The sequence below is a fragment of the Montipora capricornis genome, chromosome 13, assembly GCF_036669925.1.
Source record: "Montipora capricornis isolate CH-2021 chromosome 13, ASM3666992v2, whole genome shotgun sequence".
NCBI lineage: Eukaryota > Metazoa > Cnidaria > Anthozoa > Scleractinia > Acroporidae > Montipora > Montipora capricornis.
The window spans coordinates 34,531,898-34,545,912 of record NC_090895.1 but is presented as its reverse complement, the minus strand read 5'-3'; the positions used below and the strand labels follow the sequence as shown (position 1 = coordinate 34,545,912).

Sequence of the window (14,015 nt, the reverse complement as noted above, 5' to 3'; positions counted from 1 at the left end):
AAAAGGCGAAATCTGCTGAAGGTAGCTCTGTTCGTCAGATGCTGCTCCGGGATCAGTTTTGTGTAAAGGAATGACCTTTGTCGCCAGTCCCGTCTCTGGATCCTTGTCTTTAAAATGAGCCACAATTTTGCGTTCGTTTCCAAACTTTAGTTCACATATAGTGGAGGTTGTACTTAATACCGAGTGCGGAAGAAGTTCATCCCCCAGTATAAGATTTATCAAACTGCTTTTTCCAGAACTAGTTTCGCCTAAAAGAGAAAAGACAATTCAAGTACTTTCTCTATACAAGTCTGTTGATTTAAGTTCCTCTTTTAACCAGAAGAGCTCAAAACGGTCAAATTTAAAAAAAAGTATCTTAGGAAATACTGTTTAATTAACCCGATCATAAACACCCAGGCTGATTCCATCCGTGATCTGTGCGAAACTCTTCGTTTAAAAGAACATCCTTAACACTTTAATACGTTTTTAATTAACTATTGTTTTTATCTAGTATTTACATTCTTACCAACTCTTATTTTGTGGGTAGCGCATATTGTCATCTGGGCTGTCTGAGTGAGTGAGTGTGTGAGTGTAAGATTCGTAGCCCTGCAGCGCGTACATGAATTACAAAAGTAATGTACGGTTTTATGAATTATATCAATTGATGTTTGTTTGCGGCCCACTTGTCGCTTTTTTCCTTTCTTAATTGTCTTGGCGAAAAGAGAATTAAAACTGTTTGAGTACGTTATTGTCAAATTAACAGACACATTTCAATTCTTAAATGTCTTAAATCAAAAATCACTCTTTTCCCGTCTACGGAGACCGTCACACAAGCTCATATTCCACAGACATTTTGCAGGTCAAATAAGCAAGAAAAAAGTCACCACTCGACCATGATATACCCGGTTGTTCAAAAGCCGATTAACGCTAATCCCAGATTAAAAATTAACCAAGGAAATTATTTCAAAACTGATATTCGGCAAAACGTTTCACCAAAAAGTTGAAAATATGAAACAAACGTTTACGCTAATCCTGGATTAAGTTAATCGGCTTTCGAACAACCGGGCCCAGGTCAACTTCTCTGCCTGCATTGAAACACATTCAACATTAATTTCTTCGCAACGGAAAGAGAAACAGTAGAAAACTATTTTCATCTTTATCATTGCAATCGATTAGCAAAAAATGTAGATTTCATCAGCTTGTTTGTGTTGAAATTCCTTCGACGCTGTGCGCAAAGAAAACATTGTCCAGTGATAGAAAAGATGAGCTCTTTTGAATAAACGAAACATTAAAAAAATTCCGACTTAGTTTTCACATCTGTCGAATTCTTTTTGTCATGGAATGGAAGTTTACGTTCGGCAACACTACTTTAATTTTGCTTTTATCGATGGGATTTAATTGATAAACACGCAACCTCGTTCCAAGGGGCTCTCTTCAATGGAGGCAGAGAATATAGACCCTGGGAAAGAGGTTGGTAAACACGTAGATTATACACCTTTTTCCAAAATGGCCACCATTTAAATATTCTTTTGTTTTTATTCAAATTAGCCCTTGATGCCTCGTTCTTAAGCTTAAAATTCAAAAGAATATTTTATCTTGAACGGGGCAACAAGGGCCAATTTGTATGCACATAAATCAGCGGCCATTTTGAAATAAGGTGTATATCGGCTAGTCTGTGTCGGTTGATTTCGCTCCACTTTTCTTCATAAAAAATAGAGAAGCGGAAGCCGCCTTTTTGTTAAAGGCGAGCAACAAACAAACTGAAAATCCTTTTCAAATCCTCATGTCATTTAACAGCCGCTTAAATCAACCGGAAAGTAACTGGGTGAAACCGAAGCTTTTGGTTGCAGAAGGCAAATGGCAGATTGAATCTGCAAACAAATGATCCTCAAAATTGTCCTTTCTCTGGACAAAATAATACCAGCATGAAATAACACTCTGGATCACGGACAAATAATGAGACAATCGATCAATTACCTCGCGGGAAATAATCAATGAGAATTTGGTGACGATGACGACAAAAAAAGATGCGATATTTTGCGTGACATTTGCCATTTCCTTGTTCAGCTAAATATACAAATTGATATTTTTGTCTTGAGTGCCTGTAAACAGAACTTGTTGTCCGGTTGAAACGCCATACTTGACATATTAAAGGTTATATCTATAAAATGACGCCAAACTAATTGTTTGAAATCCTACGTAATCGGTTTTATGTACAGTTCAGCTGTGGCCACTTTCTGCAAGATTGATTTCTTTGTGAAAAGGGTTTTTTAATTTTATTTTTTAAAAGCCTCCAGAAACAACACTTTGAAACTCCTCCCAACTATGTGACAGATCCTCCTCTCCAAACCACTAGATTTAACAATTCTCAGCAGGAGCGCCTGTTTCCAGTCACAATCAACACTATGATTCACTGTTTATTATTACATTATGTATATACATGTTCCCTTAAATTGCCACAATACTTCCAATTTTTCATCAAAACTAAGCATAAACCAAAAGTCCAATCAACTGAAACCATGCTTACAATTTTAACCATATGAAGTGAACCGTGATTTGCAATTTCAGTTATTTTTTTTACAGATATTCTGTTGCTACAGTTATTCAAAATATTCTCTCAGTTTATCTAGCCCACCTCCACCCTTTGAATGCCTATTTTTAACAATAGCAATACTTGCGTATAATGCACTGAAACAATACAATACAATATTTTATGCATTTGCCATATATACAACATTTTGCAGCTCAAGATGGAATTGAAATGAAATGAAGAAAAAGTAAAACGTTATTCCCCTCTAAAAATCCAGCCGAGTTGACACTGCTAGGAAAATATAGCACCTATATATCAAACACAACAATTCCAGGGTGTACCACGTGCACTATCCACATGTAGGCAATGCGAATCTATTTTTTGAAGTGATAATGGCGTTAGTTGAAGGTCGAAACGTCGTTTTATAACTTTCTTTATATGTTATTACCGAATATTTTATTGCCGTTGTTTATTGTCAGATCTTAATTCAGTTTCATAAGTCAGAAAAGTCAAAAGTTAAAAGTATTGGTTAAGTAATTGACTCAAGTTCTCTCTTGGTAAATGCAAGGTCATTAAGAAAGAACTTTTCTTAGACATGATCCATTCATAAGATGTGAATTTAGATTAATCTGAAATCAATACAGATAGATCTAGGATTCGCAGTAAATTTTTCAGTTGCAGTTAAAGAATAAAGGCGAGTAAGTTCAAAAGTTATTCAGTAAAAAACGACTTATTTCGATGAATACCCTTTTGTAACTTGATGCCAAATTACAGTTCATGTAAATGTTAAATTACTTGATCCCCTTCAGATTTTTAAAACAGTTAACATATTTGATATTTTACTGCTAACATTGAATCTCTCGGTTACAACTAGTTTTTCCTGCCGCAAAAAGTGCAAAATAGTCCTCATTGAAATGTTGTCTTTTATCTTCTGTTTTTTCTTAATTTCTTAAAGGGTATTAGAAGAGAAGACAATTGTTTTGATATTTTCACAATAAAGAAGGCCTGGTTGCAACCATTTAATTTCCTTAATTATTAGTAACTAGGTACCTGCAACAAGAAGAAAGTATTCCTTGCGAGCAAGTTGCAGTTTGTGATTTTTCATCTTCTCTTCTACGTTGCTCTCTTTCTGTTGCAGTAACTTAAGGATTTTTTCGTCCATCTTTTCCAAGCACGTTTCTGTATCATTGTATAGATCCGTTAAAATGTGTCTTTTCCTTGAATCTTCGTCTTTGGCTTCAGACAAAATGGAGAAGGCCTGAAGGAAGGAAATAGTTAATAATAATAGTTTAGTTGATCCTAAACCCAGTTTTGATTTCAGTTAAAAGTGGTTGATGCTCATAAGACAGTTAAATTTAGAGCAACTATCTTATGATCTTGAACTGAAATGCCTTCTAATAAGTGTAGTTTCGGTGACCAGTATATGGGAGGCTCAATATAAAGAGGGCACCTTTTATCAGCAACAAAAATTTTCGTGCTGGTAGCGACTTGGTACATCGTAAAAGTAAAACAGTATAGATTTAGACTCATAGCATATAAACGAGGAGCGTAGTCCCAGTTCTACAAATACAAAAGCTAATGGTGTTGATATTGATGTTTTCATAACAGAGTTTGGCCTTCTGAAAGATGGACATCAGTGGACATGTCGCTCTTCTCTTATGAACCACTCAATGGCGTTACGGATTTTGCCTTCTCTCGCCGTAACACTGTTCCTTAGGGAAAGCGTAACAGGTAAGATAAAGTTACCGTATTTTACTTCGTATTCAATCAATGAAAGTGTTCTCTGAAAATACCCTTAACTCAAAATTTTCAAGGAAAGAACTGCCCCCACCCCCCCCCCCTACCCACCTCCTCCAGATCCTCTTTCCACAGTATTAATCACCCTCTTAGTGCTAAACATTTTCCTACACTTTCAAAATCGCGCGCTATTACCAAGCCCTCTACTGTCCGACAGAACGTTAAATTTTGTATGATTCATTGTGTGACCATTTGCAGATTGAAACTACGAGGTCGTGATTCCCAAAATTGTAATCAAGTATTCTTATATTAGTGTCTAAGACTTTTCTTGTTAGAAATACAATCGGATACTGCCTTGAAATAGATATTACACATAATAGACCTAGTTTGAAGGCTTTTCACTAAAGTTGTCAATGAGGCCCTCGCAACTTCAAGAAATCTGAGACAAACTAAATCTGAACCGTGCATTGCAAGCTTTTTATGTCTGAAAGCCTCGTGACCTTAGTGTTAAAACGAAGTCAGTGCAGAGTTGTGTTCTGAGTGAACTTATTTGTCTATCTTGAGTTATGTCGCAAGTGGCCAGTTGGCCATGCGCTTGAAATATCAGCGGGCACATTACTATATATAGCGCGGGTATAGTGGCGTCGGGTTTGTTGTATTCAACTGGTATTGAATATTATTAGAATACTGACCTGTCCAGCTGTCCAACTCGCTTCCCTTTCTGACTGGTGCAAATCCTCTTTTACTTTAGCTTTCATTTGATCTAACGTTTTCAAACCTTTGCATGAGATGTCAAGAGCCATCATCGCTTGAAACATTTCCGCTATGTCGTCGATCTCGTGAATAGTTTTTGATTTACCAGTCGCCATTTCGTGTTGGTGATTCACAAAAAGGCTACACGCGGAAAGTCGATAGTTTGTGTAGTTCTATCGTTGATTACATCAGGAATTTAAGACATGGTCAATGTTTCCGTGAAGGCACAGTTTGTAAAGCGTCCATTGTGGGACTGTGTTACCTTAAAAAAGAGGGAGTAGCGTTTCCAGGACTGGCAGGAACCCGGATGTTAAAGTTCTTGATTTTGATTGGCGCATTTGTTTCTGAGACAACAAATACCTTGCTCACAGGGCCTCGCAGTTTCCTTCTTATTTAAGCTTATATAGTTTCACCAGTTTTGATGAAATTGGGATATTGATAGCGCGTCCTGACTCAGTAACGATGCACATTAGACGTCGATTTACAATACGGTTTTCAGGGGAAGGATGATTCCAGCTATAACAGCTATACGTCTACGAAATCATATTATATTAGAAATAGAACTTGCTATTTATCAGTCGACAGAGGAGGAAGGAACACTGTCCTCACAAGCTTAAGTCAAATTTCTAGGTGAAAATTCAGTCCCTGTTTGATAATTCACTGTGGTGTTAAGTATTTGTTTGATCCATGTTTCCGTGCAAATCTTCCTCGGCCTCGTTATTTGCTCGGCAGGGTGACTGTCTGAAGCGAAGGGTCAAAGGTGCAAATTCTGGGAAAATGGTAACAAAAGAGAAGATAAGAGCGATTATTGTTTCAACTTATTTTTTAGCTTGTGTTAGTTTTTCTCCCTTTTTTAATCCCGGGATTATCAGTTAGCACTGTGTGTTTATACTAATAGCAGTTATTTGGACCCACGACCGTGACGTGAGAGGAGTGGGTCTACTCTCGATTTTACGTCACAAACTGCTTTCCATTCCTGTTTTCAACGAAATTTTGCATTGCAAAGCGGTTTGTGACGTAACATCGAGAATAGACCCATGGCTCTCACATCACGGTCGTGGGTCCAAACTACTGCTAGTTTTGATAACTTTGCGCGTCTTGCCCGGGAGATAAAAAGCGCAGTTTTAAGGTGAGAATGGTAAAACATGTTTTCTTTTGGTGGGAAAATTAATATTGTGAACGAAAAAATGTTTGAATTTAGGTGCACTTTGACATCCCCTCAACGTAACACTCAAAGGCCAACGGTCACCCTTAAGGCATTGCGTGCCGTAGGAACAATTTTCATATATGAAAATTCCGCCAAAGCTGAATTTCATCCAATCAGATCGCTACGATAAGCAATGCGAAATTTTCAGTACAAAAACAAACGGTCGAAAATCCTGTCGGTTGAAGATGGGCCTTAAAATGCCCTTATTTCACTTTGATTTCATATCAGGAAATTGGACCACCCTTTCATAGTAAAGTTCTATGGAACATCGCTGCTGAATAATAATGGCACAAAGACAGTGGTTTTAGTCATGGAAGAGTGCAAAGATAACCTGAGGGAACGAATTTTTGGGAATCCTGAACGCTGTCCTGGGAAAGCTAGAAATCCTGCAGTCGTCGGAGAAGTTTGTCGATGGGCGAAACAGATCACTCATGCTGTGGATTACATACACAAAAAGGGAATCGTCCACAGAGATCTCAAGCTAGAAAACGTATTGGTATGGCATTAATGATTTAAATCGCGACATCTTCTACAGTAAAACCCTGCGATTAAGAACTTTTCATTTTGAAATTTAGACTAAGCAGGTTCTTACACAAACGGTAATTAACAGAAATTTAGTCTATCTAGGTTCTTAAATAGGTCATCTTCAACAAGGCCGTGACGAGCTAGTTACTTACGTGTGGCGACATTTTGCTATACGAGGATTAACAAGAATACAAATTCAATACGAACTTGGGAACGCCGTAAACTCTATTTCTCAGTAACTTCCTCGTGACATGATGAGTGAAAGATGAGATCACATTCGATTCGGTCAAACGGAAATTACTTCAGTGACGTTTGATGATATCTAAATGGGCACCCGAGGCTCTTTGAAAGGCTGTCTTTTAGGGGCACGCTCCATTGTACAATGGCTGGCATAATCACTGAGATTCGCAAACTTTCCGCGAGAGAAAGACCTGTCCCTAAGCGTGCAAGGTCAGCAAAGGTGAGTGTGTATCCGTTAACATCCTCAAGTAAGCACGCTTGATATTTGCCCAAATTGCTTTGTCCTAAAACTGTCAAAACAAAACCAATTACCCGAATTACGATGTTTGAACTTAAAATTAACAAAAAATAAGAAATGTGAACGTGAAAAGGGGTGTGTCTAGCCCTAAGATGGTCTTTGATGAAGCCGGTTTCTTTGAGTGTTTCTACAAACTGTTTACTTCAAAGCGCCGGTTCTGGATATCCCATTTGAAGGGACGAAACTGCTAACTTAGTCTGGTTGTATTTTCTAATTGATATAGAATATTTTAAAGCAACCAAATTCGAAAGATAACAAATACTGTGGTGTGGCTTTCTGATAATCTTTTCCCACTGTGTAGTAAAGTGGATCAAACGTGTACGCACTTCTTTAATTTAAGCGGATAGTTACTGATACAGTTTACGTAATTTAGTTGAAGACTTTTTGATTGTCACGCTTTCGGTTTATTCAAGGTACAGTTGACCGAGCGTTCAAGCTATTTTGTCGCTTGGCTTTGAATCAATGTCAAGCTAATTTTAGCTCGCTTCAGTTGATTTCATCAAACAAACAAACATGATGTCGCAAGATTCACGTTAAATAACCTTTGGAACTATGTTCTTAAGATCCAAAGTTATCACATAAACACATACCTCTCCAGTTCGAGGACCAGTTTTCATTTACTATTTGATCCAAAACCCAGTTTAATTGTAGTATTTAATGTTTGATCACGACACATCTACGTTATCATATTGTACATGTACTGTTGTATCAAATTTCTAAAAATGATGGAAAGTAGACATCTGTTTCGTGCGTGAGTGACTGATTAGTTAAGTCGAGGCCTTTTGGCCTCTCCTTTAATTCCGTATTCTTAAATTTCTCAAAAGTTGTGAAACGAGTGTCACAGCGTATCTATCGATTTGTTGATGAATGGAAAACCTTGAGAAATATTACGTGTTTTGATGAACGGAAGCCGTTCTGATAAATTTTAGGGAGAAACTTGTTCATTACGAGCTATGGAGACTCGTTCAGTACCGTAGGCTTGATACTACTTTTCGGAAGTCAGGCATTGTGATAAGACAGTTTGCGTGGACGTGGAATGCCGAAGGCATCCACGTCTTAAAACCGGGCTGGTGTCTTTTTTTCGTTGGTAGTCACAAATGTGCATACCCCACGGATATTGAATAAATCTCCAATCGGATGGACTGACTTATATTCCCTCCAGTATTTCCAAACTTCCCTGCCCCGAGGAGAACTCCTATACTTCCCAAGCCATCACGATTCTTCTCTGCTAGCGCGTTAGACCACTCGGCCACCGTGACACACTTCCTTCAAACTGGTGAAAGCAAACTTTTATAATAGAATCTTTCCGCCCGCCATGATTGTTTCAGTATTAAACTATTCGATAAAGTGGATAGATACTTTTTCTTTGAGAAAGGCAAGCTTTAAAGGTAAGGAGAATTTTCTACGTTATTTCTAGATCTTGCTTCGTACTTGTGTGTTCCACTGTGAACATTATTATTTTGCATAGAACGAATACTTCATTAGAAGCATTTTGCATAGAACGAATACGTACTCCAATATTTCTTGGGAAACAGTTTGTTCGCCGTTTTGAGGTGGAAAGAAAATAAGAAAATAGCTTTTAACGGCCAAACAAGATAAAAAATGAAATCAAGTTTTAAAAAAAAGAAATTAGCTATCGCCGTCACGGGGACTTCGCAGCCGTCCCCCATCCAAGTACTAACCTCATTCAGAGGAGCTTAACTTCAGCTGACACTTGGACTAGCATCAACGATTGTGATCTTTACGTTAAATTCGCACATAGATCTTGTCGAACTTGAAAGAAAAAAAAAACGCACTAACAAAAACCAGGTGTTATGCTGTCATTTTGTCACAGATGCATCCTTTGTTTCGTGAGTTGTCAGTAAACACGCAAGGTATAACTTGATCACAGGCGGCCGCTAAAATCGATGTCACTTTCGATTTTGCGATTTTACTTGTATGACCAAAAGTACGATAGAAAAATTGACCTCTGATGGAACGTAACAAAAATCTCCCGAAATGTTTTTCGCTGATGGCAAATTGTTTTATTCTCGATCGACACTTCCTAAAAGTTCCTTCTGCTCTCCTTAAAAACTACATATTAATATTTATTTACTTTTTCGTCAATATTTGTTTTGCATAAAGCAGGCTAGCAAAATCTGTACCTTGCTTTGTTCGCATTTTTGAGCGTTAAAATATAATTTTTGGGCGTATGTTCCTGACAGCAAAAGTCGCATATTTTGACGTCCCCCATCCAGATACTAACCCCGCTGGAAAGGGGAAAAAAAAAAATTTAGTAACATTGGTCTTGGAAAGGTGTCAGAAGCGCAGAGTACACGCTTAAGCTTGTGGTGAAAAAGAAGTTGTAAATGATCAACATGTCAGCTTTGAAGTCAAATGTTTCTCGATTTCCTGTTATTTTCTTCAATCGTTCTGGGCTTAGTATTTTACTGAACCACATGTCTTCTTAGAGGGTATATAGCAAAGATGTCTACCATGGCACCGTAATGATTTACGATACCAAACAATGTCGTGTACTATTAGAGCTACATATTGTGCAAGGACTTGAATCTCCTGGAAAAAACAAAACGCAGCTCAGTTGACAGTTATGGAAAAAAACACTGTCAAGTTACTGCACTACCACACGCAATGCGTTCTTAGTTTAAAAAATATCCCGTATCTCCTCAATTCACCCCCCCCCCCCCCCCACCTCCAGACTAAAAATCCCGTATCCCCACAATTTTTTTTACCTAATTACCCCGTATCCTGATCGCTTCTCGGGCTTTTGGCTAAGATTAGTTTCTTGGCCAAGGGCTACGGTCAAGTACTATTGTACAACGTACGGTACTTTTTCAGTGCCATAAGAGGCAGGCACGGAACAGTTTCGGCTGTTTGTCTGTTCTCTCGAGAAACGATGACGAGGGTTTTTTGGGTTTTTTGTTCAGCTCGAGTGTAGAATCAGGACGAACTGTTGTAGTTTCTGAGAACTATTTACTACTTGTAGCTTTTGTTGAGTTTTGAATCGATGATAGAGAGAGTTTTGGCGATCTCAATCCGGACTGGACTACTGGATTTAATGATTTTTCTTAACGAGATTTCAAGTTATTGTTGAAAGTTTGGTACCAAGTTACTGAAATCAAGATTATGGAATTGTAAAATTAGAACTTTGGACTGGACTATAGAACACGCAATTACGGAATTTTTGAGCATTGAGAGAAATAGAGCACGGATGTTGTCTTCTTGTCTTCGCCACGGCAAATTTATACAGTTTGCAAGGAACTAAACCAGGATTACAGAACCAGACGTCGATTACAGGGCCCGGTTGTTCGAAAGCCAATTACCTTAATCCAGGATTAACGTAAATTTTTGTTTCATGTTTTCAACTTTTTGGTCACAGTTTCGTTTGCTTATTTTTGTTTTTCAAGATTGACTTCTTCTAATGTAAAGTTTTACTGAATATCAGCCTTGAACAGCATTTGGGAGTAGAGGATAAAACTCGTTTTAAAACCCAGTTTCTGAACAACTGCCCCAGGATGATAAGTTGTTGAACTGTGATTTGTAATAAGTTTTTCGGATGATTTAAGGCTGATCCTGTAATTTTTGGATGAAAGGAGTTAACAAAGCAAGTAAAACTGTAGGATTTGAATAAAGTCTCCTTCCAAAAAATAAATAAATAAAAGATCCCGTATCCTGGTAACCTGCTAATAGGGCTTCGTTGTTTGCATTTGCAAATTTAGTAACATTAGTAATGAGTTTTTACAACAAAAAACTTTAAGTTATATTACAGATGTATCTTTCTGGTAATCTTTCGCCCTTTTCCGAAGTCTACCTGTACTTGAAGTTGACTGTAACTGGACAATTTGTGTTAACTGTTTGCGCATTCCACGGATACGCCCTTGTAGGCGTCTTGTTGCTACTAAAATGCGACGGTCGTCAAGAGCTCCAAAGAGCAAACATCCATTTTTCAGTATTTTACCACGAGTATCATTTGGGAAAAAGTCGAAACGTTGGGCTCAAGAGGTTTATGTTTTTCCGCAGAGTCGAGCAGTGTCAGAGACCAACTTATTGATTCATCTCAATCGCATATTGGATGCATATGACGCAGAACTCAAGAACGAAGCACTGATTGCGGAAAACACAACTCTCAAGAACACCAAAATCATTCATCGACTCGACAGGAAAGACAGACATCAAGATGTTCAAGACGCTTGTCAAATACACGATTTGTCGCTCAGGGAATCGTTTCTACAAAGTTGCGAACAACTCGGCATTCCGCCACTAGCGATGACATACTTCCTCGACAGGATAACATCCGGGGATTCCGAACTGATAATGAGAAATCTTGGAGTAGGTCCCACGGGCGCTGTAGCTGTGGCCGAGGCATTGGCGCGAAATGCCTCAGTCAAGAGAATGGATATTTCTCTGAATGATATTCAAGACAAAGGGGCAATCGCTGTCGCGAAGCTACTCGAGGTAAACGGTAATATCGTGAACGTCAGTCTGTCCGAAAATAAGATTGGAAAAGATAGCGCTGAAGCACTTGGAAACATGTTAACTGTGAACGACAGTTTGCTAAGAATTGATATTTCTAGGAATCAGTTAACAGACGAGGATATTCAATTCTTTAGTAGCGTTTTGCAGACAGAGGACTCTCTTACCTCACTAGACGTAAGTCACAACTCCTTAGGAATCACTGGGGGAGAGTATTTGGGCGAAATGGTTGCGCTGAATAGTTCTTTGCGTGAATTAAACTTAGGATGGAATCGACTTGGCGACCAAGGAGTCAAAACATTCTGTGTTGGATTGAATGAAAACCGGACATTGGAAAAGCTAGATTTGTGTTGGAATGAGATTGGTCACGAAGGCGCAAAATGCATTGCTTCATCAATAGAACACAACGGAAAGCTTATGGTTCTTAACTTAAATAACAACCGCATTACAGATCGGGGAATGGAAAAGATCGCAAAGAGTCTGGAATTCAATGACACCCTTAAAGTACTTAAGATAGGTTTCAATCTGATTACTTCAGGGGGTGCATGCGCGCTGTTGCGATCGCTTCTCAAAAACTCAGGCAGCGCAATAGAAGAAGTTCGCATGGCGGAAGTTGAAATAAATAGCAGCATAAAAGAACTGTACTACCGATTGAAGATTCGAAAACCAAGATTCCAACTGTTGGAATTATCAACAGCAAGCGGGGACCTTTATCACTTTGTAAAGCCGCAAAATCCAATGATGGTCTTAGATGATTCTCTGAAAAGGAACCAGCTTAATGCACGCAGACATCGAGGCCTGGAAGGGGATGAGGATTGTTACTGATGGGTAACGTAAAGCTTTATAAACACACGTGCTAAGCGCATGAAGCGAGTTACCGAGAGAGAAGAAGAAGGGGAAGCGTATTTTTAATGATTTTGGGGAAGGGGGCAGAAGCATGAAAAAAGGCGCTGGAGACGCTCCCTCCCTCCTTGGGGAATCCTTGGCGCATCTTTTTCTCGCATAATGCCCAACAAACTTATGTACTCTAATAGTGAAGGAAGCATGTCCATAAAAGTTCTCGATATCTGCACTAAATCTTAAAGTGCTCCTAAGCTCAAAATTGTTTATTCCATAAAAGTCAAATTTCAGCACCATAAAACTTGTATTTTACCTCAACTGATTACGATGTCGCTTTCAAAAGGCCGCACGAGTTGTGAATTGGCAATCGTTTGTTCTAAAGGCGAGCTGTTGAAAGGCATGGGAGTGTTTTGCATCCCATTTTCAATGCAAAGCAGTTTGTAAAGGTAAGGTAAAGGTACACGTTATTTAACGTCGGAAGTTCCTTTACTCTCTCCAGAGTACTCTCCCAGGAAGCCGACGGTGCGCTCATTTTACCCCCCTCTTTCCATCAGTGCACCGATTCAAGGGTATTTAAAGCTGCTTAGGCTACACTGAAAGGAAAGAATGCACCTTATGCACCAAGGCCGCGCACTAACCGACTGTGCCACCCTTGCTCCTCCTTTGTAGCGTCATCTCGGGAATTAGTCAACACTAGATCACCCGTTGGACAAACGACTTTTAGTCCGCAAGAAAACTGGAAACGGCAGAATCTCTTTGCAACGCCACTGAAAAGATTTATTATAGCAAAGAAGAATATTCGAGGTTAGGGCCACTATAATTATTTCCCCTAAGCCTAAAAGACAAGATAACATTGCGCATTTGAATATATTCATACAGATATTTGCGCCGAATAAGTAATAAATTATTATTATGATTATTAATCATTATTATTATTATTATTATTATTATTATTAATATTATTATTATTATTATTAACATAAGCACCGTACCGTTAACAGAATTACATACAAAAACACATGTATGTGATAAAAATTGTTCTTTCCATCAAACACTGAAAAAGATATCAAATGGTCACTGAAAACGGCTCCCATCTCACAAACAATTTCAGTTTTTGTTTGTCAAACTTTTAAGACTTAAAAAAGACAAAAAGCCTGTTCTATCTTTACTAACTCTAATCAAATATACATCTGCGTAACGTTTTAATATTTCGCAATAAAAAAAAAAAGATAAACGGATTTGTGTATAACGGATATATATAATTAGTATATACCAAAACAGTGGATAGCGTTGAACACGCGCGCTGATTGGCTACTCAAACTCCGGATATCCTTTGTTATTAAAAACTGAACTACGGATATCACATTTCCAGCATTTTCATTGGCTCGCCGGACACAGGTTATCAGCTCATATACCTGCACTACCAAATATGGTCA

At 38.4% G+C, this 14,015-nt stretch overlaps 2 protein-coding genes across 4 annotated transcripts in view; one reads left to right on the top strand and one right to left on the bottom strand.

Annotated features, from left to right (window-relative positions):
- LOC138028511 (dual serine/threonine and tyrosine protein kinase-like) overlaps nt 1–6,965 on the bottom strand; it is a 20,067-nt gene extending 13,102 nt beyond the window's left edge. The window contains exons 1-4 of the mRNA XM_068876083.1: nt 6,884–6,965; nt 4,939–5,768; nt 3,560–3,767; nt 1–248 (exon numbers count right to left, since the gene is read on the bottom strand). The exon at nt 1–248 is cut by the window's left edge and continues 78 nt beyond it. Of these exons, the coding sequence (XP_068732184.1) occupies nt 1–248; nt 3,560–3,767; nt 4,939–5,115 (633 nt within the window). The 5' untranslated portion in view covers nt 5,116–5,768; nt 6,884–6,965. The remainder of the gene's footprint in view (nt 249–3,559; nt 3,768–4,938; nt 5,769–6,883) is intronic.
- The window catches only part of LOC138028516 (leucine-rich repeat-containing protein 74B-like), a 29,425-nt gene extending 15,650 nt beyond the window's left edge, over nt 1–13,775 (top strand). The window contains exons 2-4 of one of the 3 annotated variants that reach the window (XM_068876093.1): nt 4,118–4,240; nt 6,435–6,702; nt 11,287–13,775. In XM_068876093.1, coding sequence (XP_068732194.1) covers nt 6,517–6,702; nt 11,287–12,564 — 1,464 coding nt within the window. In that variant the 5' untranslated portion in view covers nt 4,118–4,240; nt 6,435–6,516 and the 3' untranslated portion in view covers nt 12,565–13,775. Of the gene's footprint in view, nt 1–4,117; nt 4,241–6,029; nt 6,129–6,434; nt 6,703–7,059; nt 7,192–11,286 lie in introns of those variants that run through there. The other 2 variants (XM_068876092.1, XM_068876094.1) reach the window with 2 other exon arrangements.
- The last annotated feature ends 240 nt before the right edge of the window (nt 13,776–14,015 follow it).